At 50.2% G+C, this 21,815-nt stretch overlaps 1 protein-coding gene across 3 annotated transcripts in view; it reads left to right on the top strand.

Moving 5' to 3' along the window:
• Positions 1–21,815, top strand: part of LOC135182285 (contactin-4) — a 434,616-nt gene that overhangs the window by 312,493 nt on the left and 100,308 nt on the right. For 2 of the 3 annotated variants that reach the window (XM_064156172.1, XM_064156171.1), the window contains exon 6: positions 5,955–6,050. In XM_064156172.1, the coding sequence (XP_064012242.1) occupies positions 5,955–6,050 (96 nt within the window). Of the gene's footprint in view, positions 1–5,196; positions 5,365–5,954; positions 6,051–21,815 lie in introns of those variants that run through there. The other variant, XM_064156173.1, reaches the window with a different exon arrangement.

Here is a 21,815-nt window from a genome sequence, read left to right as displayed (position 1 = left end):
ACCAGCAGGAGGAGGGAGGTGCTCATGCCCCTGTACTCAGCACTCCTGAGCCCACAGCTCCAGTGCTGTGTCTGGTTTGGGTCAGCACAGTACAGGAGGGACACTGAGGTGCTGGAGCAGGGGCAGAGAAGGGCAGAGAGGCTGGGGAGAGGTCTGGCAAACATGGCCTCTGAGGAGTGGCTGAGGGAGCTGGGGGTGTTCAGTCTGGAGAAGAGGAGGCTGAGAGGGGACCTTACTGCCCTCCACAACTACATAAAAGGAGGTTGCAGTGAGGCTGGAGCTGGTCTCTGCTCCCCAATTACTAATGATAGGACAAGAGGAAATGGCCTCCAGTTGTGTCAGGGGAGGTTTAGGTTGGCTGTTGGGAGGAAGATCTTTCCTTAGCAGGTGGTCAGGCACTGGGACAGGCTGCCCAAGGAGGTGGTGGAGTCACCATCCCTGGAGGTGTTTAAAAGGAGAGTGGCTGTGGTGCTTGAGGCTGTGGTCTGGTGATGAAGGCTGCTGGGATGAAGGTTGGACTGGCTGATCCTGGTGGTCCTTCCCAACCATAGCAATTCATAGCAATGAGATGTTGTGCTGAGGGTTGAGTCAAGGACTTGTCAGTGTGAACCTAATGATTGGACTGGATGAGCTGGAAGGGCTTCTCCAATCTAAGAGATTGTGTGATCAAGTTTTAGCTTCCCAGCTGGCCAAGGTTTAAATGCTCAGATTCATTTCTAACCATTCCAAGTGCCTCATATCCAAAGCACAACCAAGCCTCAAGGGTGAAATGCCAAACCAGGCTCCCCCTGCTATCAACACAGGCTGAAAGAAGCCCTCATGTGCTGATCCAAGGGTTTGTTGATAACCTACCTGAGGTATTAGTAACCTAATCAAAGACCTATTTTTAGTACAGGTGCAAAGACACTGAGGCTGGATGCAGAGTGTCAAATTATTGCTGATTGCTTTGTCAGGAGAACATGATGGTGGGGAGGAGCAGCAGGTCAAGAGAGGTGATTCTGCCACTCTACTCTGGTCTAGTCAGACCTCACCTGGAGTACTGTGTCCAGCCCTGGGGCCCCCAACACAAGAAGTACAAGGACCTGCTGGAGAGAGCCCAGAGGAGGGCACAAAGATGATCAGAGGGCTGCAACATCTCTCTTATGAAGGCAGGCTGAAAGAGTTGAGGCTGTTCAGCCTGGAGAAGAGAAGGCTCCAGGGCAACCTTAGAGCTACATTGCAACATCTGAGCAGGGCTTACAGCAATGCTGGGGAGGGACTTAGAATGATAGGACAAGAGGCAGTGGTTTGAAACTGGAGCAGGGCAGATTCAGGTTGGACAGCAGGAGGAACATCTGTGCAGTGAGAGTGGTGAAACACTGGAGCAGGTTGCCCAGGGATGTGGTTGAGACCCTGTCCCTGGACACATTCAGGAGACTTGATGTGGCCCTGGACAGCCTGCTCCAGTTGAAGGTGTCCCTGCTGCCTGCAGGGGGGCTGGACAGGGTGGCCTTTGAGGGTTCCTTCCAAGCCTGGCTGAGGCACTTAGTGCCATGGTCTGGTTGATTGGACAGGGCTGGGTGCTAGGTTGGACTGGATGAGCTTGGAGCTCTCTTCCAGCCTGTTTGACTCTATGATTCTATGAAACCTGTTCTAGTGGGAGGTGTCCCTATGGCAGGGCTTGGAACTAGATGATCTTTGAGGTCTTCTTTCCAACCTGAACCGTTCTGTGATTGAAAACTGCCTCTGGCTGGGCCTGGCTGCAGATGTTTTAACACACTCACTACTACACCTGTACTGCCTGCTTTGTTTTCATTGCTTCCTGTCCCAGTTGCATCTCTGTTTTACTGGAAGTGTCTTACACAGCTGCTGTTCTTACTCATGGTTGTCTTTGCTCCAGCCAGACAGGAGGGCATGGCTGATGAGGAGAGGCTGAGGGGCCTGGAGCTGCTTAGTCTGGAGAAGAGAAGACTGAGAGGGGATTTGATCAATGTTGATAAGTATCTGAAGGCTGCCAGGAGGGGAGGACAGGCTCTGCTCACTGCTGCCTGGGATAGGACAAGGAGCAGTGAGTGTAAGTTGCAGCCAAAGAGGTTCTGCCTCAACACAAGGGGCAACTTCTTTACTGGAAGGGTCCCAGAGCCCTGGCACAGGCTGCCCAGAGAGGTTGTGGGGTCTGCTTCTCTGGAGCCTTTCCAGGCCTGTCTGGGTGTGTTCCTCTGTGCTCTGTGTTAGATAGGATGGTCCTGCTCTGGCAGGGAGGTTGGACTGGATGATCTCCTTGGGTCCCTTCCAACCCCTGCCATCCTGTGAGCCTGTGATCCCTGGGATCTGTCCCTCTGGTGAGAAGTTGTGCTCACAGCTTGGAGCTGTCATGACCTTTGCATTTATCTTGTGGTTGCATCCATGGGACCCTGCATTGCAATCCCTCATTTTCCTTTCAAGCACATACTTCCTCTTGTCAAGGTTCATCCAATGTCTCACTCTGTAGGAATAATGATCCATTTGAAGACAGAGATAGACACAGATACAGGTATTATGCTTTGGTAACTGCTTGCTATTAACATCGACTCAGTAGAGCAATATCACTGATGTGTTATCAAATTTGCTTTACAGAAGTCTCCAGAGAGAGACTTTAAGTAAAACAGAGCAGCATAAAAGCCACTAAGAGTTCTTTTGGGTTGAATTGTTACTTTTTTTCCCTTCTCTAAGCCTGAGCATTAGTCAGGCTTTGTCTTGGAAATTGAAACCCAGTGATGTATGAAGAAGTGATTGATGTATGTGTGGCTTTTTGTTGTTGTTGGGATGGAGGAGGAGGAGTAGTTTCATGCCAGTTAAATGAGGTAATAGAGGAAAAATAGATTAAGTAGATTAGAAATGTTGGGGGATGAGAAGCTGGATGTGAGCCAGCAATGCCCACCTGCAGCCCAGAAGGCGAATCTGGGCTCAACTGCATTCAGTTTGGGGTTCCTCAGTTGAAGAGGGACAGGGAAAAGGTCCAGCAGAGGGCTACAAGGATGATTAGGGACTGGAGCACTGCCTGAGGAGGAGAGGCTGAGGCACCTGGGGCTGCTTAGGCTGGAGAAGAGAAGACTGAGAGGGGATTTGATCAATGTTTATCAATATCTGAGGGCTGGGGGTCAGGAGGAGGGGACAGGTTCTGCTCACTGCTCCCTGAGATAGCACAAGCAGCAATGGATGGAAGCTGCAGCACAGGAGGTTCCAGCTCAACGTAAGGGGCAACTTCTTGCCTGTAAGGGTCCCAGAGCCCTGGCACAGGCTGCCCAGAGAGGCTGTGGAGTCTCCTGTTCTGGAGCCTTTTCAAGCCTGTCTGGATGTGTTCCTGTGTGACCTGTGCTAGATTCATAGAACCATAGAATCACCCAGCTTGGAAGAGACCTCCAAGCTCATCCAGCCCAACCTAGCACCCAGCCCTAGCCAGTCAACCAGACCATGGCACTAAGTGCCCTATCCAGGCTTTGCTTCAACACCTTCAGGCATGGTGGCTCCACCACCTCCCTGGGCAGCCCATTCCAATGTATGGATTGTATAGTCCTGCTCTGGCAGGGGGGTTTATCTGAACACAGCCTTGTGAGGAGAGGCTGAGGGAGCTGGGGGTGTGCAGCCTGCAGCAGAGGAGGCTCAGGGCAGAGCTCGTTGCTGGCTACAACTACCTGCAGAGAGGCTGTAGCCAGGTGGGGTTGGGCTCTGCTGCCAGGCACTTTAACCATTCTGTGAATCTACAAACCAAGTTTCTAAAATGCAGCAGTGAGTTCTGATTTTATTTATTCATCTTTCTCTCTAGCTCTACTTATCTCTATCTTTCTCTCTATGTCTCTCTCTCACTCTATCTCTACTTCTCTCTATCTCTACCTCTATCTCTCTATATCTCTATCTCTCTGTCTCTACTTCTACCTCTATCTCTCTCCATATGTATCTCTGTCTCTCTCCCTATCTTTATTTCTGTCTCTGTCTCTATCTCTCTGTCTCTGTTTCTGTCTCTATCTCTCTATCTCTCCCTACTTCTGTCTCTCTATTTCTATCTTTATCTCTCTCTGTCTCTCTCTATTTCTCTCTTTATTTCTATCTCTATTTCTATTTTTATCTCTATTTCTCTATCTTTCTCTATCTTTATGTCTCATCTCTCTATTTTTATCTATCTTTATCTCTCTATCTCTATCTTTCTATTTCTCTATCTTTCATCTCTATTTTTATTTATCTTTATCTCTCATATCTATTTTTATCTCTGTCTTTCTCTCTATTTCTCTATCTCTCATATCTATTTTTATCTCTGTCTTTCTCTCTATTTCTCTATCTCTCATATCTATTTTTATCTCTATCTTTCTCTCTATTTCTCTATCTCTCATATCTATTTTTATCTCTGTCTTTCTCTCTATTTCTCTATCTCTCATATCTATTTTTATCTCTATCTTTCTCTCTATTTCTCTATCTCTCATGTCTATTTTTATCTCTGTCTTTCTCTCTATTTCTCTATCTCTCATATCTATTTTTATCTCTATCTTTCTATTTCTCTATCTCTCATCTCTATTTTTATCTCTATCTTTCTCTCTATTTCTCTGTCTCTCATATCTATTTTTATCTCTGTCTTTCTCTCTATTTCTCTGTCTCTCATATCTGTTTTTATCTCTATCTTTCTCTCTATTTCTCTATCTCTCATATCTATCTTTATCTCTCTATCTCTCATCTCTATTTTTATCTCTATCTCTCTATTTCTCTATCTCTCATCTCTCTATCTCTGTCTCTCTATCTCTATTGCTATCTCTCTGTCTCTATCTTTATTTCTATCTCTTATCTGTCTCTATCTGTATCTCTCTATCCCTGTCTCTCTCTGTCTTTACTTCCTTACTCATTCACTTATTTATTTGTTGGACTATGCATGCCAGTACTTCCAGAAACCACTTTCAGAAGGAGACAAGAATCAAGGCTTAATTTTTGCCTCCTTGTAACCTTATAATGATGTTCCTACCAGCTCCTGCTGTTAAATATTTATCACCTGCCTGCTTTCTCTGCTTCCCAAACTGCCCTGACAACAGGTTTGTAATCATCAAACCACAGCTCAGCTGCACTGAAAGGCAAAGTAAAACAACCCAAAAAAAAAGAGAGAGAGGGAGAATTAAAATGCAAGAGTCTGTTAAAGATAAAAGGCTACCAAAGCCAGTCAGTGAATTAGAGCTCAGGTGCAGCAGCTGATGGAGCTGATCAATTCCTGGTGCCACAGAGTCACCTCATCAACTTAAGAGCAAGTTTCTTGGATTCCATGTGTGAAGAGACAAGACAGAGTTGTGTTGTTGCCCTTTGAAGGAGGGGGAAAGGAGAGAGGTGAAAGCAGGAATTTGATTGAATTAAAGCACTGTGTGGCTTGAGGTGAGACTTCCTTGTGGGAGTGGAAGGGTTTCTACACAGGGGTTCCAAGGGCATCAAGAACAAGTGTCCTGAAGGGGAACAGAGCTGGCTTAGAACAGAAGTGGAGGTTGTGGTTAGGCAAGGTGGTAAACTCTGGAGTCAGCATGCCTGGAGGGGTTTAAAAGAGGTATGGATGTGGTGCTGGGGGCTGTGGTTTAGGAGCAGTGCTGGGATTGTGAGCTTTAGGCGAGCAGCTGGGCTGGACAATCTCAAAGGTCTCTTCCAGCCTCAGCAGTCTCATGACTATAAAAATAACCTAGCACACTGCAGGTTGCTGGAGTGTTCTTTAGGCAGGGCTTCTGCCCTGGGTGAACCAGCACCTCTTACCCCTTACCAACCCTGCAGCTTGTGGAGACTCTTTCGCTGCTTCAGATGGTTTCTGCCACAACAGCCTCACACTGCCCACCCAGCTCCCACTCACCCACCCACTGTCCCAGCTGATGTTCACTTCTCTGTCACACAGCAAAGTCCTAATCTCTGTCCCTCTCAGGAGGAAACAAGAAAGGCTCAATATTAATCTCTCCTTTAATGAGTTCTTTCTCTCTTGGCAGATCTGGAGAACTTCAAAACCAGGACGAGAAGCACAGTGTCTGTTCGTCAAGGCCAAGGCATGGTGCTGCTCTGTGGACCACCACCCCATTCTGGAGGTAAAGCAGTCTCTTTCTCTTGCTTTCAGCATTCTGCAGCACCTTGCAATGTTTTCACTCTCAGGCTGTGTTTCAGGCAGTGTAAATGGCACATCTTAAAGGGGGAAGGCTGGGGTGCTGCGTCCAGTTCTGGGCCACTCAATTCAGGAGAGATGTTGAGGTGCTGGAAGGTGTTTGGAGAAGGGCAGCAAGGCTGGGGAGGGGCCTGGAGCACAGCCCTGTGAGGAGAGGCTGAGGGAGCTGGGGGTGTGCAGCCTGCAGCAGAGGAGGCTCAGGGCAGAGCTCATTGCTGCCTGCAGCTGCCTGCAGGGAGGTAGGGTTGGGCTCTGCTGCCAGGCTAGCAGTGACAGAAGAAGGGGACACAGCCTCAAGCTGTGCCAGGGCAGGTTGTTGTTAGGAAGTTGTTGGCAGGAAAGTGATTGGCATTGGAATGGGCTGCCCAGGGAGGTGGTGGAGTCTGTGTGGCTGGAGGTGTTGAAGCCAAGCCTGGCTGGGGCACTTAGTGCCATGGTCTGGTTGATTGAACAGGTTGGACTGAATGAGCTCTTAGGGTCCCTTCCAACCCCTCACATGCTGTAAGGAAACCTGCCTCTCTGACTGCACAAAGGCAGGAGTTAAAGGAGAAGAAGTCTTGTGCCTCTCTGCAGCGCCCGTGCTCTCAGTAAGCTTCCAAAAGTCCATCTTTCCAGAGAGGAGGAGACTGATTAAAGCCCAGTTGTTGAAATCTCTCTTTCCCATCTGATGCCATTACTGCAGCTGGAAGCAGAGCAGTGCAGCCTGTGTCCGTGAGCTGAAATGCTGACAGGGAATTACTCTCCCATCTTCTCCTGTAATGGATGTGTTCGGCTTCGCTCGCTCCCTCCTGCCTCTTCTCTTCTTTTCCCCCAGCAGCTCGGAGAACTTTGAGTCCTGTTGCACAACTTAATCAAGTAGAACTAACTAAATGTTAGCATTTGACAGAAGAGATGGCAATTCTGATTTCATCTCAATCTCAGCCCTTCCTGCCTTACGCTGGGTGAGTGAAGTGGAGACACCAGACGTGTTTGCAGGAAACACTTTCCTGATTACAGTGGTGCTGAGACCACTTCTGGGCTCTGCAGAGAAATGATTAGTGTCTGCTTACTCCTCTGCTCAGGTTTGCTCTCCTTTTATGGGGTTTTATTTTCTTCTTTAAGTGCTGATGGCAGTTTCATGGCCTGGCAGCTGAAAATGTTTGGGCTGTAAGGATGTTTGGGTTGTTCAGCCTGGAGAAGAGGAACCTCAGGGCAGACTTCATTGCTCTCTACAGTTACCTGATGGGAGGCTGTAGCCAGGCAGGGTTGGGCTCTGCTGCCAGGCACCCAGCAACAGAAGAAGGGGACACAGCCTGAAGCTGTGCCAGGGCAGGGTCAGGCTGGATGTTGTTAGGAAGTTGTTGTCAGAGAGAGTGATTGGCACTGGAATGGGCTGCCCAGGGAGGTGGTGGAGTGGCTGTGGCTGGAGGTGTTGCAGCCAAGCCTGGCTGGGGCACTTAGTGCCATGGTCTGGTTGATTGGGCAGGGCTGGGTGCTAGGTTGGACTGGCTGAGCTTGGAGCTCTCTTCCAACCTGGGTGATTCTGTGATTGTTTGGGTTGTTGTGAGCCAAGTGCATGACTCAGAACTTGGCTTTGTTAAGCTTCATACAGCTGACCTGAGCCCAGCAAAGCAACCTGGTGTGGGGACGTTGCAGAGAGGCTGCTGCTGGTCTCTTCTGACAGGTAACTGGAGGCAGAACAAGGGAGAATGGCCTCAAGCTGAGGCTGGGGAGGTTTAGATTGGATATTAGGAAAAAGTTTTTTCATGGAGAGAGTGGTCAGGGACTGGAATGAGCTGCCCAGGGAGGTGGTGGAGTCAGGCACCCTGGAGATGTTGAAGAGGAGGCTGGATGAGGCACTTAGTGCCATGGGTTAGTTCAGTAGAAGAGTTAGGTGATAGGTTGGACTCAACAATTTCAGAGGTCTTTCCCAACCTGGTTAATTGTGTGATTCTGTGATGGCCTCTGTTCCATGGTGAATAGTTTAGGAGTTTGTGTAGCAAACAGGAGAGGTTTGAGGTCAGACATGAGGGGATGTAGCTTGGAGGCCAGGAAAAAAAACTTCTACACCAGAAGAGTTCTCAAAGACTGGGACAGGCTGCTTAGGGAAGTGGTTGAACCATAGAATGGCTCAGGTTGGAAGGGGACTCATGATCAGCTACTCCAGTCCTGCTGTCATGGACAGGGACACCCTTCAATTAGACCCAACTGCTCAAGGCCTCATCTAACCTGGCCTTGAACACTCATCCATAACCTCTCTGGGCAGCCTCTTCCAGAGTCTCACCACCCTCATATTGAAGAACTTCTTCTGAAGATCCACTCTAAACCTACTTTTCTTTCTCAGCTTCAAACCATTCCCCCTTGTCCTGTCTCTAGACAGCCTCATCTAAAGTCCCTCTGCAGCCTTCCTGTAGGATCTCTTCAGCAGCTCTTAGGTCCTCTCAGAGCCTTCTCTTCTGCAGGCTGAGCACCCCCAGCTCCCTCAGTTCCTCCTGACAGAGCTGCTCCAGCCCTTGGATCATCTTTATGGCCTCCCCTGGACTCTGACCAGCAGCTCTGTGTCCTTCTTGTGATGGGGATACCAGAATGCCCATCCCTGGGTGTGTTCAAAGCCATCTAGATGTGGTGACAAAGGATCTGGTGTATCATCAGTTAGATAATGGCTGGACTTGATGATCTCCAAGGCCTCTTCCAACCACAGTGACTCTGTGCCTAGCCTGTTGCACAAATCACATCTCCTCTTCTCTCATGCTGGTACATGAGGGGAGGGGGGAACTGGGAAAGCTCATCAGGACAGTGAAGAAGGGGAAAGATCACCATCAGGCATTTTCATTCCATCAGAGGATCAACAAATGGGGCTCTCACCCAGCAGAGAGTGCTCTGGAACAGAGTTTTCTTCAGCTGCTCTCAAGTGTTTGCACTCTTTTTCTCCTGCAGCATCAACCTCAGAGCTGCTTCTCTTCTCTGCAGTCTATTCCCCTGCCTTGTCATTTGTCTCCTCTGAAGGATTAATGCATTATTAATAACTGTTGAGAGCTGCTCTTGTAACAGTGGGAACAAACATTTGTCAGGTTCTCCAGTGGTGTCCTTGCAGTCAACAGGAAGCAAAGTTTATGGTAAAAGTTCTGGAGAGCAGCAGTCAGCCTGCAAAGAGGTGATGGAAAGGGAGGGAATTGCTCTGGGAATGGCTTGCAGCCAAAGAGGCCAAGGATGTGTTGAATGCTGTGTTCAGTTTGGGGCTCCCCAGTTGCAGAGGGACAGGGATCTGCTGGAGAGGGTCTAGCCAAGGGCCATGAGGATGATGAGGGGACTGGAGGGCATGGCTGATGAGGAGAGGCTGAGGGACCTGAGGCTGCTTAGTCTGGAGAAGAGAAGACTGAGAGGGGATTTAATCAGTGTCTGTAACTATCTGAAGGCTGCCAGGAGGGGGGCACAGGCTCTGCTCAGTGCTCCCTGGGCTAGGACAAGGAGCAATGGATGGAAGCTGCATCACAGGAGGTTCCAGCTCAACACAAGGGGCAACTTCTTGCCTGTAAGGGTCCCAGAGCCCTGGCACAGGCTGCCCAGAGAGGCTGTGGAGTCTCCTTCCCTGGAGCCTTTCCAGGCCTGTCTCAAATCTAATTTAAATTCCCAGAGACTCAAATATATTTGGTAGAACCAATAACAATTTTTTGTAGAGTGCCCTTCTCTCTTCCCCTTTCTTTCCCAAAAGAAAGGAATTGGATGTAGAGAGAGGAAAAGGCAAAGCACACTCAAATAAATCCATCTCACTCTGATTTGGAAGTTGGAAAGAAGAAAAGTTCATCAATCAATTGAAAAGGTATCTGAGGTGAGGAAGTTACAAAGGTATGGGGAAGGGAAAGCCAAGTACAGAATGGGTCCATACCACCAGATCTTTGATGGTAAGGGGTTTGTCTGCCTCCTGGGTGATGGCCGTGTGGTAAAACAGAAGAGAACCAGGACCAGGATGGTGATGCTGGTAAGCAGGGAGTGCAGAGAGAGCAGGAAGTCCCCCTGCTTTTATGGACCTTTGGACAGGAAGGGGCAGTGGGCTAACCAGCACCTGGTGGTGTCAGACCCACTCCTGGGGAGGGGCCAAGACCACCTAGGGTCAGGGTCAAGGTTACTCCCCCTGAAGGGTTAACCCTGGACAAAAGCCTGTCTGGATGTGTTCCTCTGTGCTCTGTGTTAGATAGGATTGTCCTGCTCTGGCAGGGGGGTTGGACTGGCTGATCTCTTGGGTCCCTTCCAGCCCCTCACATCCTGTGAGCCTGTGATGTTTCCAACTAACATCAACCTACCAGCAGAGAGAGGGTCCTTCCCTGTGCCCAGGCTGCATCTTCTCCCTACTCAGCAACATCTCTGCCACTGCAGGAGGGCATCTGCCATTGCTGCTGAGTGACCAGTTCAGAGTGGCTTTGGGCAAGAGCCTTGGAGCACTTTTCCCTCAAAGTGTCAAACCAGCTCCTCAGTACTTCTTTCTTTTCCATGAATATGAGATCTTCAGAGGAATGGGAAGCTGAATCCTGCAGGTTCAGTCATTTTTAGCTGTGGCAGAAGCATTCTTACCCTATTTTTTTGCATAGCAATTTATGTCCCAGCTCCACTTTGCTAACCTTAGTATTCAGCCTTCATTTTCCTCCAGTGTCTTCCAGTATGGTGTACTCAGAGCTTCTTACCCAGACCTGGGCAGTTTGCCCCTGCCAAGCAGAGTGCCAAACTACCCCTTGCCTCCTCCTGACTGAGGCATGAGTAGTTCCCCCTCTTTCTTTCCTATTTACCACCTTCTGAAATCATTGCTCCGTGGTCAGAATTGGTTCCAATTGGCAGAGAATAGTAGAAAGGAGTTGTAAAAGTCTCATTTCTCCAGGAAACCAAGCAAAGAGAAGCCTGCTTAGCTGCTCACAGCTTGCTTCAGCTCCTTGTCAAAGTGCTGCAAGGTCACTGAGCAGCTTTTCATGGATTGCTCCAAAGGTTGGGGTGAAAATAGGAGCAAGGGAACTGTCCCTTGGGAATGAGAAAGGAAAGAAAGAAAGACTCAGGGAAATAATTTGCATTAGCACTGGTCAGTGGTGGCTTTGATGGGCTTGGATGTGGCAAAGGCAGTGGGCTTGGTGTTGGCAGAGGTGATTGTGCAGCACCAGGAGGTGCTGCAGACCTCTCTGGCTTTCAGGGCAGGACTTAAACCATGTTGTGCACGAATAGCTCTGCTTGCAGGATGCAAGAAAGAGTGGAGAGAAGGCTTCAGTTTCCAAACCAGTAGGAAAACCCTGCAGTAGGGCAGTGTAAGCTAGCAGCTGTGGCTCATGGATGTCTTTCCTGGCACAGGAAACCAGGAAATTAAACCAGGATATGTCTAGGTGTTGCTCACTGGAGATGGATGGGAGATGGAGAGGTCTGCAAGGAGTTTAGCATCCAAAATGTCTGAATCTGGTACCAACTTTTCCTCTTAATAGTAACTGCCACTCACATGTCCCTGCAGAGCAGTCAAATTCCCATGTCCAAAGAGGCATCAGCATTTCAAAAGTGGTTTGCAGAGCATAAGCTGCTGAGTTCAAGAAGCCTCTGAGTGACTTCTCTCAAGCCAAGCACCAGAAAATAACTTCCCCAGACCTGCCAATTGCTGACTCCTTGCAGTGTAGCAGTGAGGCAAAGTCCCAGCTCCGGAGGAGTGATGCTCCTGGAAGCTGCTGCTGCATCTGAGCAGCCTGGCAGCACTTCCCCTGACAACCCTAATCCTCTCGAGGCAGCTCTGCTCACATCAGTGTTGTATCAAGGCATGGAGCTTCCTCCCCAGCCCTGGAAGCTGCAAGAGAGCCTAATTCTTCTGCCTCTGGTTCCACATGTGGGAGATGCTTAGAGAGCAGCCAAAAAGAGAGGAGTTTCTTAGGGTTCAAGTGAGGCAGGTGAAACTCTCATTTAAAGAAGAGAGTAACTTCCACTCAGAGTGCATCTCCCATCGTTTACCTTTCATGCCACACCACAGTCACTGTTTGAATTATGACAAGCACGAAGTAAAAACCTCCTCAGGAGAGAGAAATGGGTGAGATTAATTTTAATCTGACCTAATCCTGCTGCAGAAACTGCTGAGTCAGCTTGTGCACAAATTTGTGTACTTGAGGGCAAGGGAGGAGGAGAAATTCTTCCCTAATCTGGGAATGCTCTGGCTTGCTTCTTTCTGACAGCACAGGGAACATACAAGTGCTGTGACACCACAGGTACTTCCAGTGCCTCGAGTTGGTGTCTGTGATTGAGTTAAAGTTGTCCCTGCTGACTGCAGGGGGGTTGGGCTAGATGGCCTTTGAAGGACCCTTCCAATCCAATGCATTCCATGATTGAGTGAAATTCCTGACAGGAGGTTGTGGAGAGGCTGCTGCTGATCTCTTCTCACAGGTAGAGATAAAACCAGGGAGGTTGTTTAGCCTGCAGAAGAGGAGGCTCAGGGCAGAGCTCATTGCTGGCTACAACTACCTGCAGGGAGGCTGTAGCCAGGTGGGGTTGGGCTCTGCTGCCAGGCAGCCAGCAACAGAACAAGGGGACACAGCCTCAAGCTGTGCCAGGGCAGGGTCAGGCTGGATGTTGTTAGGAAGTTGTTGTCAGAGAGAGTGATTGGCATTGGAATGGGCTGCCCAGGGAGGTGGTGGAGTTGCCATTCCTGGAGGTGTTGAAGCAAAGCCTGGCTGGGGCACTTAGTGCCATGGTCTGGTGGATTGGATAGGGCTGGGTGCTAGGTTGGACTGGATGAGCTTGGAGCTCTCTTCCAACCTGAAGGTCACTGAGTACACTGCAAGCTTCCTACCAACCTCCTGCCATTGCACATTCACACCTTAGCTGCTCTGTCACAGACAGGCTCTGAGCTAGGACATCTGGAGCAGCAGGAGGGAAGGGGCTGAACTCTCTAGAAAAGAAATTGGCAATACCAAGACAATAAAGAACATGAAGATAATGGATTTTCTGTATTGTTTACCAGTGGCAGCTCCTGGCACCCTTAACAAGAAATCATCTGTGAGCTACTCTTGTGGTTTATTCCTCTCTTGGCTTGCAGTCACCACTAAATGAAGATTGAAAAGGTATTGAAAGGGAGCGGAGCTGAAGATGAGTGAAATGTGTCCTCAAGCAGGATGCAGTCGATAGGCATCAGTGGGAGGTTGTAGCAGCTCCTCATCTCTCCAGGACATGAAGGAGAGATCTGAGTCCAGCTCCCAGGCTCTCCAAGCTGTGTTGCAAGCCACCCTCAGCCTCCCAACCTGGCTTTAGTTGGCTTCTCACAGAATTAACCAGGCTGGAAAAGACCTCTGAGAGATCATGGAGTGCAACTGTCACCTAACCCTTCCAGCTGACTAACCCATGGCACTAAGTGCCTCATCCTCTTAAACCTCCAGGCATGGCCACTCCACCACCTCCCTGGGCAGCCCATTCCAATGCCAATCACTCTCTCTGACAACAGCTTCCTAACAACATCCAGCCTAGACCTGCCCTGGCACAGCTTGAGACTGTGTCCCCTTGTTCTGTTGCTGGCTGCCTGGCAGCAGAGCCCAACCCCACCTGGCTACAACCTCCCTGCAGGCAGCTGCAGGCAGCAATGAGCTCTGCCCTGAGCCTCCTCTGCTGCAGGCTGCACACCCCCAGCTCCCTCAGCCTCTCCTCACAGGGCTGTGCTCCAGGTCCCTCCCCAGCCTTGCTGCCCTTCTCCAAACACCTTCCAGCACCTCAATATCTCTCTTCAATTCAGGAGCCCAGAACTGGACACAGCACTCCAGGGGTGGCCTGAGCAGTGCTGAGCACAGGGGTAGAGGGACTTCCTTGTCCTGCTGCCCACACTGCTCCTGCTACAGGCCAGGATGCCATTGGCCTTCCTGGCCACCTGGGCACACTGCTGCCTCATGTTTAGCTGTCCACCAGTCCCTCTATGGCCCTCTCTGCCTGGCTGCTCTCCAGCCACTCTGTCCCCAGCTTGTTGCACTGACAAAAGTTGTTCCAGGAGAGGTTTAAGTTGGATAGTAGGAAAAATTTCTTTGCTTCAAGAGTGGTCAGGGATTGGAACAGGCTGCCCAAGGAGGTGGTGGAGTCACCATTCCTAAAAGTGCTTAAAAGCAGCCATGCAGATGTGGCTCTTGGGGACGAGGTTTAATGGCCATGGCATTGTTATGTTGATGGTTGGACTTGATGATGTCAGAGGATGGCACAGAGCTGTTGCCACAGCATCTTGTAGCAGTGCCTGTCCCAGCAGAGCCCTTCCTTAAAGGACCTACCCCCTGCACTCCCTGGTCAGACATTTCAACCTTGCAGTTGATTATCCTGCAGTAAGAAAATTCTCTGCAATCTGCTCTCTGGGTTTGAAAGGTTTGATCTAATCTCTCCTAGCTACAGTAAGAGGCTGATCAAAGGTAGTGAGGGCTGGCATTAAAGGATCAGCTGGGTCACATTGAAATGGGGTTTAAAACAAGCCCAGGGACCCTTAGCTTTACTGAAACAAGTGCCCCAACACCCAAACCCAACACACAGAGACTTTTAGGCTAACTCTGCCTGACTTTAAACAGAAAAACAAACTGACAGATTAAATCTGTGACTCATTCCTTAAGGTAAGCTGTGTAGAACCAGCCTGGGAAATAGAAACAAGGATTGAATCTTGCACAGCAAAACCCCAGCCCAGAATTCAGAGGCACTGTAAGCATCGTGGCTTGCAGCCTGCTTATTGCCACTGCATCTCAGCTCAGAAGCAATTAGCAGCTTCAGCCCAGCCCCTCCTTAGCTTTTTCTGACCCAGCTCTCCCTCTTTGCCTTTTCATTTGCTCCTGACAGTATCTGCCACGGAGCTACTTTATTTCTGGCTGTCAGATGAAGATGAGTGTGCCTGTGGAAGCACGTTGATGCCACTCTGTGGGCCATATTCAGCTATTACTCTTTGCTTCTTAACCAGAATTTACTCATGATGTCAGCTTACAGGGAGGGCATCACACAAGGAGGGCATCACACAAGGAGGGCATCACACAAGGAGGGCATCACACAGGGAGCATCTTGCCCAGGGAGAAAAGCTGTGAAATCATCTAGGCTTGAATTGGTGTCCCTGGAGACCAGAAGGGTGTCTCCTACCTTTCAGAAGTATGGTGTTGGGTCATTAAGAGGGGTGAAGGTTGATACAGCTGTTTATCCACTTGTCAATTCTTCTTGCATTGTGGCTTCTCCTTATGGTTCAGAGAATCACCCAAATTGGAGGAGACCTCCAAGGTCATCCAGTCCAACCTAGCACCCAGCCCTGCCCAACCAACCAGACCATGGCACTAAGTGCCCCAGCCAGGCTTGGCTTCAACACCTCCAGCCACGGCCACTCCACCACCTCCCTGGGCAGCCCATTCCAGTGCCAATCACTCTCTCTGACAACAACTTCCTAACAACATCCAACCTGAACCTGCCCTGGCACAGCTTGAGGCTGTGTCCCCTTGTTCTGTTGCTGGCTTCCTGGCAGCAGAGCCCAACCCCACCTGGCTACAGGTTGTATTGATGTTACCCAGGGGTATGTTACCCATCAGATGGTTTTGTGATGAGTTTGTGTGTTGAACTGTGGTAAAGACAGTCCTGTGGCACAGGACTCCCATGCCAGCACATTTTCCATTCAGTCACAGCTAAGCACTGCTGTTGACTTCTCTTTCTGAGGGATCTTCAGGTCAGAATTTCATCCAGATCCCCAAGAGCACAGTGCAGCAGCCACTGGCATCGCTGGTGCCACAGCAGCCAGGGTGGGCAGCCACTGCCCAGGGCTGGAAGCTGTTTGGGAGAGATAAGCCAGGTCAGTTGTGGCCAGCCATCAAATGCTTAGCTGTTGTAGAGATACAGGAGAAATGGAGATGCAGCAGATACAGGTGGTTATTGATTAGGCTTCAGGTAATGAAGATCTGGAATGGGCTGCCCGGGGAGGTGGTGGAGTCGCCGTCCCTGGAGCTGTTCAAGGCAAGGTTGGACGTGGCACTTGGTGCCATGGTCTGGCCTTGAGCTCTGTGCTAAAGGGTTGGACTTGATGATCTGTGAGGTCTCTTCCAACCCTGATGATACTGTGATAGTGTGATCTCTCACCTTCCTAATTACTTGTAGGTGAAGCTCTATGCACTGGGCAAGCAAGGAGTTGAGGGTTTGGGAAGCAACCACAGCCCTGCACACATTGCAGGCTGCTGTGGGGATGAGTCTGACACAGAGCTTGGGTGATTTGTACATGTTCCTCATGCTTACACCCTTCTGCCTCGCTCATGTTCATGCTGTGTGCCAGCAGAACACAGCACTAACACATACAGAGTCACAGGCTGTCAGGGGCTGGGAGGAACCTCCAGAGCTCACCCAGTCCAACTCCCTGCCAGAGCAGCATCTCCTAGGCCAGGGCACACAGGAACACATCCAGGCAGGGTTCCAATATCTCCAGAGAGGGAGACTCCACAGCCCCCCTGGGCAGCCTGTGCCAGGGCTCTGCCACCCTCACAGGAAAAAAATGATGCCTCATGATGCCATGAAACTTCCTATGCCTCAGCTTCCACCCAGTGCCCCTTGTCCTGGCACAGGGCATCACCCAGGAGAGCCTGGCTCCAGCCTCCTGGCACCCACCTTCTACGTGGGCACAGTTCCTCCCCACAGGTACCAGCTCTGCCTTCCTGACCCCCAAAGGTGGAGCACAAGCTGTGGCAGTGCCCTCGGTGTGCTCAGGAGCAAGTCTCAGGCAGAGCCTTTCCCTTGGCAGAACCTCTCCTCATCAGCTTCTCCCTGCTAGCAGCAGCCCCTGGCTTTGCAAACCTGCCCTGAACTTCAGCAGGGGCCTCACTGAGCAGAGCCTGAGCTGAGAAGTGACAGCACTGAGCAGAATTATTTCTGCTCTGGCTCAGAGCAGGACAGTGATGATTCCCATCAGCACTGTGTCACCACTGACAACAGTGACTTGTGGCTCTTTCACACCACTCCAAGTCAGCTTCTGCAAACAGAGTCCCTGTGCCAGCAGAGCTGAAGGATGGGCTTTTATTCCTGCCCCACCTGGCAAGAGCAGCACATTCCTGTATGGACAAATAGCTGTCTGGCTGCCTGCTAAGTAGCTTTGTCTCCAGGTTTAGCATGGCTGAGAGTTCATCCCAAACTGTGTTATTAACTTAAGATTAATCTTCTTCATTGTTCCTTATTCCTTCTATTAAAGCCTGCACTGGAGGCACAGAAGCTGTGGTGTGATGTGGTCAGGCAGCTCTGTGTGATGGAGGGGGCAGAAAATGGAGCCAAGGAGAGATTTACCAACTGATGTTCACATCCAGGTTGATTCCTTTAATATCATTTGGCCTGGAAGCCTTCTCCTCTCCAGGCTGCACAGCCCCAACTCTCTCAGCCTGTGCTCAGAGCAGAGCTGCTGCAGCCCTCTCAGCATCTTGGTGGCCTCCTCTGGCCTGACTCCAACATTTCCATGTGCTGCTTGTGCTGGGGGCTCCAGAACTGCCCCCAGGACTGCAGGTGGGGTGTGAGGAGAGCAGAGCCAAGGGGCAGAATCCCCTCCCTTGCCCTGTGCCCACACTGCTCTTGCTGCACCCAGCACAGGGTTGTGTCTGGGCTGCACTCACCCTGCAGGCTCCTGTGGAGTTTTGCATCAGCCCAGACCCCCAGGGCCTGTTCCCCAGGGCTGCTCTCAGCCATTCCCCACCTTTCCTTCAGAACTCTCTTTCCTCTCAGCCAGGCTGATGTGGTGTGTTGAGCTTCTTTTCCAGCCTGCCTTGGGTTGTTCATGGGGCTACAGCTGTTGATTGCTTAATCAAATTGCAGTGAAATTTGAAATTATCAATGTCCCCTGCAAGCAATCAGAAGCATTTAGGCAGCGAGATGAGAATGTGGAAGGAACTCCCAGGGCACTCATCAGCTAATCAGCTACACCTTATCATTGCCCAAACTTACCACAGCCATCAAAACAGCCTCTTAGTACCACTTCAGAGAAATGAGAGCAGCAGAGAATCCAAGCAAACAAAACACCAAACCCAGAGAGAAACCTGCAAAGGACTCACCAAAAATCAGCCTTTTATGAAGCTTATCCAACACTGCTAGTGGCAGAGATGTTCTGCACTCCAGCTCATGGCAGGGTGAGCTCACAGCAGCCTGTGAAGGTGACAATGGCATGTTAGGGATGGTGGCTCTGTGAGCTGGGCTTTGTGCCACAGCTGTGTTCTGCCAGGGGGAAGTCCTGCACCAGATTTCATTGCAGGTAGCAGAAGCTGCAGATGAGCAAGTCTTGCCCTTGCCCATCCCCACATGGAGTCCTGTGTACATTCTGCAGCCCCCAACACTAAAAGGACATGGAATTGTTAGAGTGAGTCCAGAGGAGACCACCAAGATGCTGAGAGGGCTGCAGCAGCTCTGCTCTGAGCACAGGCTGAGAGAGTTGGGGCTGTGCAGCCTGGAGAAGAGAAGGCTTCCAGGAGACCTTGGAGTGGCCTTGCAGGATCTGAAGCACTGGAACAGGTTTCAGTTCTCTCTGCTGGAGAGAGTCCAGCACAGAGGCACAAAGCTGCTGAAGGGAATGGAACAGCTCTGTTAGGAGCAGAGCCTGGGGGAGCTGGGGCTGTGCTGCTGGGAGAGGAGGAGGCTGAGAGGTGACCTCAGCAGTGGTTCTCAATGTGTGCAGGTGAGTGCCAGGAGGCTGCAGCCAGGCTCTGCTGGGGGATGCCCAGGAACAGCACAAGGGGCAATGGTGGAAGCTGAGGCATAGGAAGTTCCATGGAAACATGAGGAGGAATTTTTACCCTGTGAGGGTGGCAGAGCCCTGGCACAGGCTGCCCAGGGGGGCTGTGGAGTCTCCCTCTCTGGAGATAGTCAAACCCTGCCTGGATGTGTTCCTGTGTGATCTGCTCTGGGAGATCCTGCTGTGGCATAGGGGTTGGACTGGATGAGCTTTGGAGGTCCCTTCCAGCCCCTGACATTCTGTAATTCCCAAAGAGCCTCATCTGTGGATGTTTTTAAGGCCAGGCTGGATGTGGCTCTGGGCAGCCTGGTGTAATGGAAAGCATCCCTGCCCATGGCAGGGGGTTGGAACTAGAGGGTCCTTCAGTTCCCTTCCAGCCCTGACAGTTCTGTGGTTTAAGATTGGATTAATGACAGAGAGAGTGATTGGCTTTGGAATGGGCTGCCTGGGGGGTGGTGGAGTCCCCATCCCTGGAGGTGTTGAAGAGGAGGCTGCGTGGGGCACTTGGTGCCAGGGGTCAGTTAGCACGAAGGTGTTGGACGATAGGTTGGACTCGATGATCCTGAAGCTCTTTTCCAACCTGATTAATTCTGCTTCTGAACTTTGAGCAAAGCCTATAAAAACACTTTAATGTATTGTACCACACTCTTCTGATTAGAAATGATAAAGGATCCTCACTTTTTTTTTTTTTTGGGAGGGGGCTAATAGTAATTCCAAGATCTCATTCATCTCTTTGGCTTTATGGCTACCATCATCTTGGTGTTTTAATAGCTGTGCCCATAATAGCTCCAGAGACCTTTTTAAGTGGCAGCACTGACTTTAGGGGAGAGACTTTAAAGAAAAAATAAAATACCAAGGAAAGAAGGTTTTTTTTCCTGTGCTATAAAAGGCAAAGAGAAAACAGTATGGATGTGACAAGATAGAAGCCCAGAGAACATTGTTTTGGAGAACCATATGGGCTAATTACAGTGATTACAGCAGAATTCAGCTTTCAGGAGCTGCTTTCTCCCACCACCACCACTTTCTGTCATTTACAGAAGGTTTTAGATCTGCAATGTCTTCAGCTCTGCTGCTTCTTTTGAGCAGAGTGTTTTGGGGACAGCACAAGAGAGCCTCGCACTTGGATGGAGTTTCACACCCCAGGCTTTAGGCGAATGTGGTCAGGAAAAGCAGCCCCTGGAGGGCTGCCTGCTTTGCTGAGCCAAAATAAAACCCCAGCAGAGCAGGTGCAAAAGATGCAGCAAGGCACAGTGGTGCCACTTGGGGACTTGATGGCCAGGCCAAAAGCGTGGTGGTGAGTTAAATCCAGTTGGCAGCTGGTTGTAAGTGGTGCTCCCCCAGGCTTAGTGTTGGGACTAATTCTCTTCAGAATAGAATAGAATGGAGCAGGGAGAGAGAGTGATTGGCATTGGAATGGGCTGCCCAGGGAGGTGGTGGAGTGGCTGTCCCTGGAGGTGTTGAAGCAAAGCCTGGATGAGGCACTTAGTGCCATGGTCTGGTTGGTTGGGCAGGGCTGGGTGCTAGGTTGGGCTGACTGAGCTTGGAGCTCTCTTCCAACCTGGTTGGTTCTATGATTCTGTGTTTTCCATCTGGTGATGAGGCTCAAGGCAGGGTGCATAGACAGTCTGTACCAGAAATACACAAGTAACTTCTCCACCCTCCTGCCTTTGCTGCTGATCATTAAAGAAGTGAGGAAATCATCTGGTGTGGCATGGAAATGCAGCTCCTCAGCAAGATGAAGTCCAGTGTCAGTACAAAATAGATCTCTGCAATGGGTAACCAGGCTGGAGGTGGCATTGCAGCTACTGAAGTCTCTCCTTGTCTTGAAAAAACAGCACATGTGGCACAGAACTCTTCTGATAATAGTCTGTGCTTGAAAGATCTTCTTTTTAGGCTATCAGCTAGTGACAGGACATGGGGGAGTGGAGCAAAGCTGGAGATGGGTAGGTTCAGACTGGACATGAAAGTGGTGAGACTAGAGGGCTGTGGAGATGCTGGAGTGTGTCCAGAGCAGGGCCAGGAGGATGCTCAGAGGCTGCAGCAGCTCTGCTGTGAGCACAGACTGAAAGAGTTGGGGCTGTGCAGGCTGGAGCAGAGGAGGCTCCCAGGTGACCTTCTTGTGGCCTTCCAGCATCTGCAGGGGGCTACAAAACAGCTGGGAAGGGACTCTTTAGGCTGTCAGGGAGTGATGGGACTGGGGGGAATGGAGCAAAGCTGGAGGTGAGGAGGAAGTTGTTGAGCAGGAGAGTGGTGAGAGGCTGGCAGGGGTTGCCCAGGGAGGTGGTTGAGGCCCCATGGCTGGAGGTGTTTGAGGCCAGGCTGGCTGAGGCTGTGTGCAGCCTGCTCTAGGGTAGGGTGTCCCTGGGCATGGCAGGGGGGTTGGAACTGGCTGCTCCTTGTGGTGCCTTCCAACCCTGACTGATTCTGCATTTCTATAAATTAAAAGCACTGTGAATTAGGCAAAACTACATGAAAGGAGCCCTGAAGTTGAAAGCAGAAGTCTGGAATAATCCTCTGAAGGATATGGAGTCTCATATGCAATCAGACAACCACAGGCTGCCTCTTTCTACCCATTCCTGGTGCTGAAAGGCCTGGAACTTCCCTAAACATTTCACCAGGAGCCATCTGCAGCTGCATTTTAAGTGTCTGTTTACACTGTGGTTACAAATTGCCTATGGGATGTGAACTGTCTATCACTTCCAGAGCAATTAGTGTGGGAAACCTTATCAAAAGGCATCTTGTCAAGTTTGAGAAGCCATAAATATTGCACTAGGATCCTGGAGGAAATCAAAGTGAGTCTGATACTGTGTTTATTTACATGGTGCCACACAAGCAAAAGCACTCCTGGGTGCTCCAGGGTCTGTTATTCCCTCTGCTCTGTATTTCATTGATCCCATGGTATTTTTAGAGTGAGAATTACCCAAGGGCTTTGACTTTGATACAGCAACAGTCTGCTTCTGGTGGCTAACTTTGTGGAAGTCAAGCAGTTGTGGGGTTTTTTTGGCCAGTGAAAGGAAGGCAGAG

This window comes from Pogoniulus pusillus, chromosome 16, assembly GCF_015220805.1.
Source record: "Pogoniulus pusillus isolate bPogPus1 chromosome 16, bPogPus1.pri, whole genome shotgun sequence".
Classification (NCBI taxonomy): Eukaryota; Metazoa; Chordata; class Aves; order Piciformes; family Lybiidae; genus Pogoniulus; species Pogoniulus pusillus.
The sequence above is the reverse complement of the archived record's forward strand: the minus strand, read 5'-3'. Positions and strand labels throughout refer to the sequence as shown.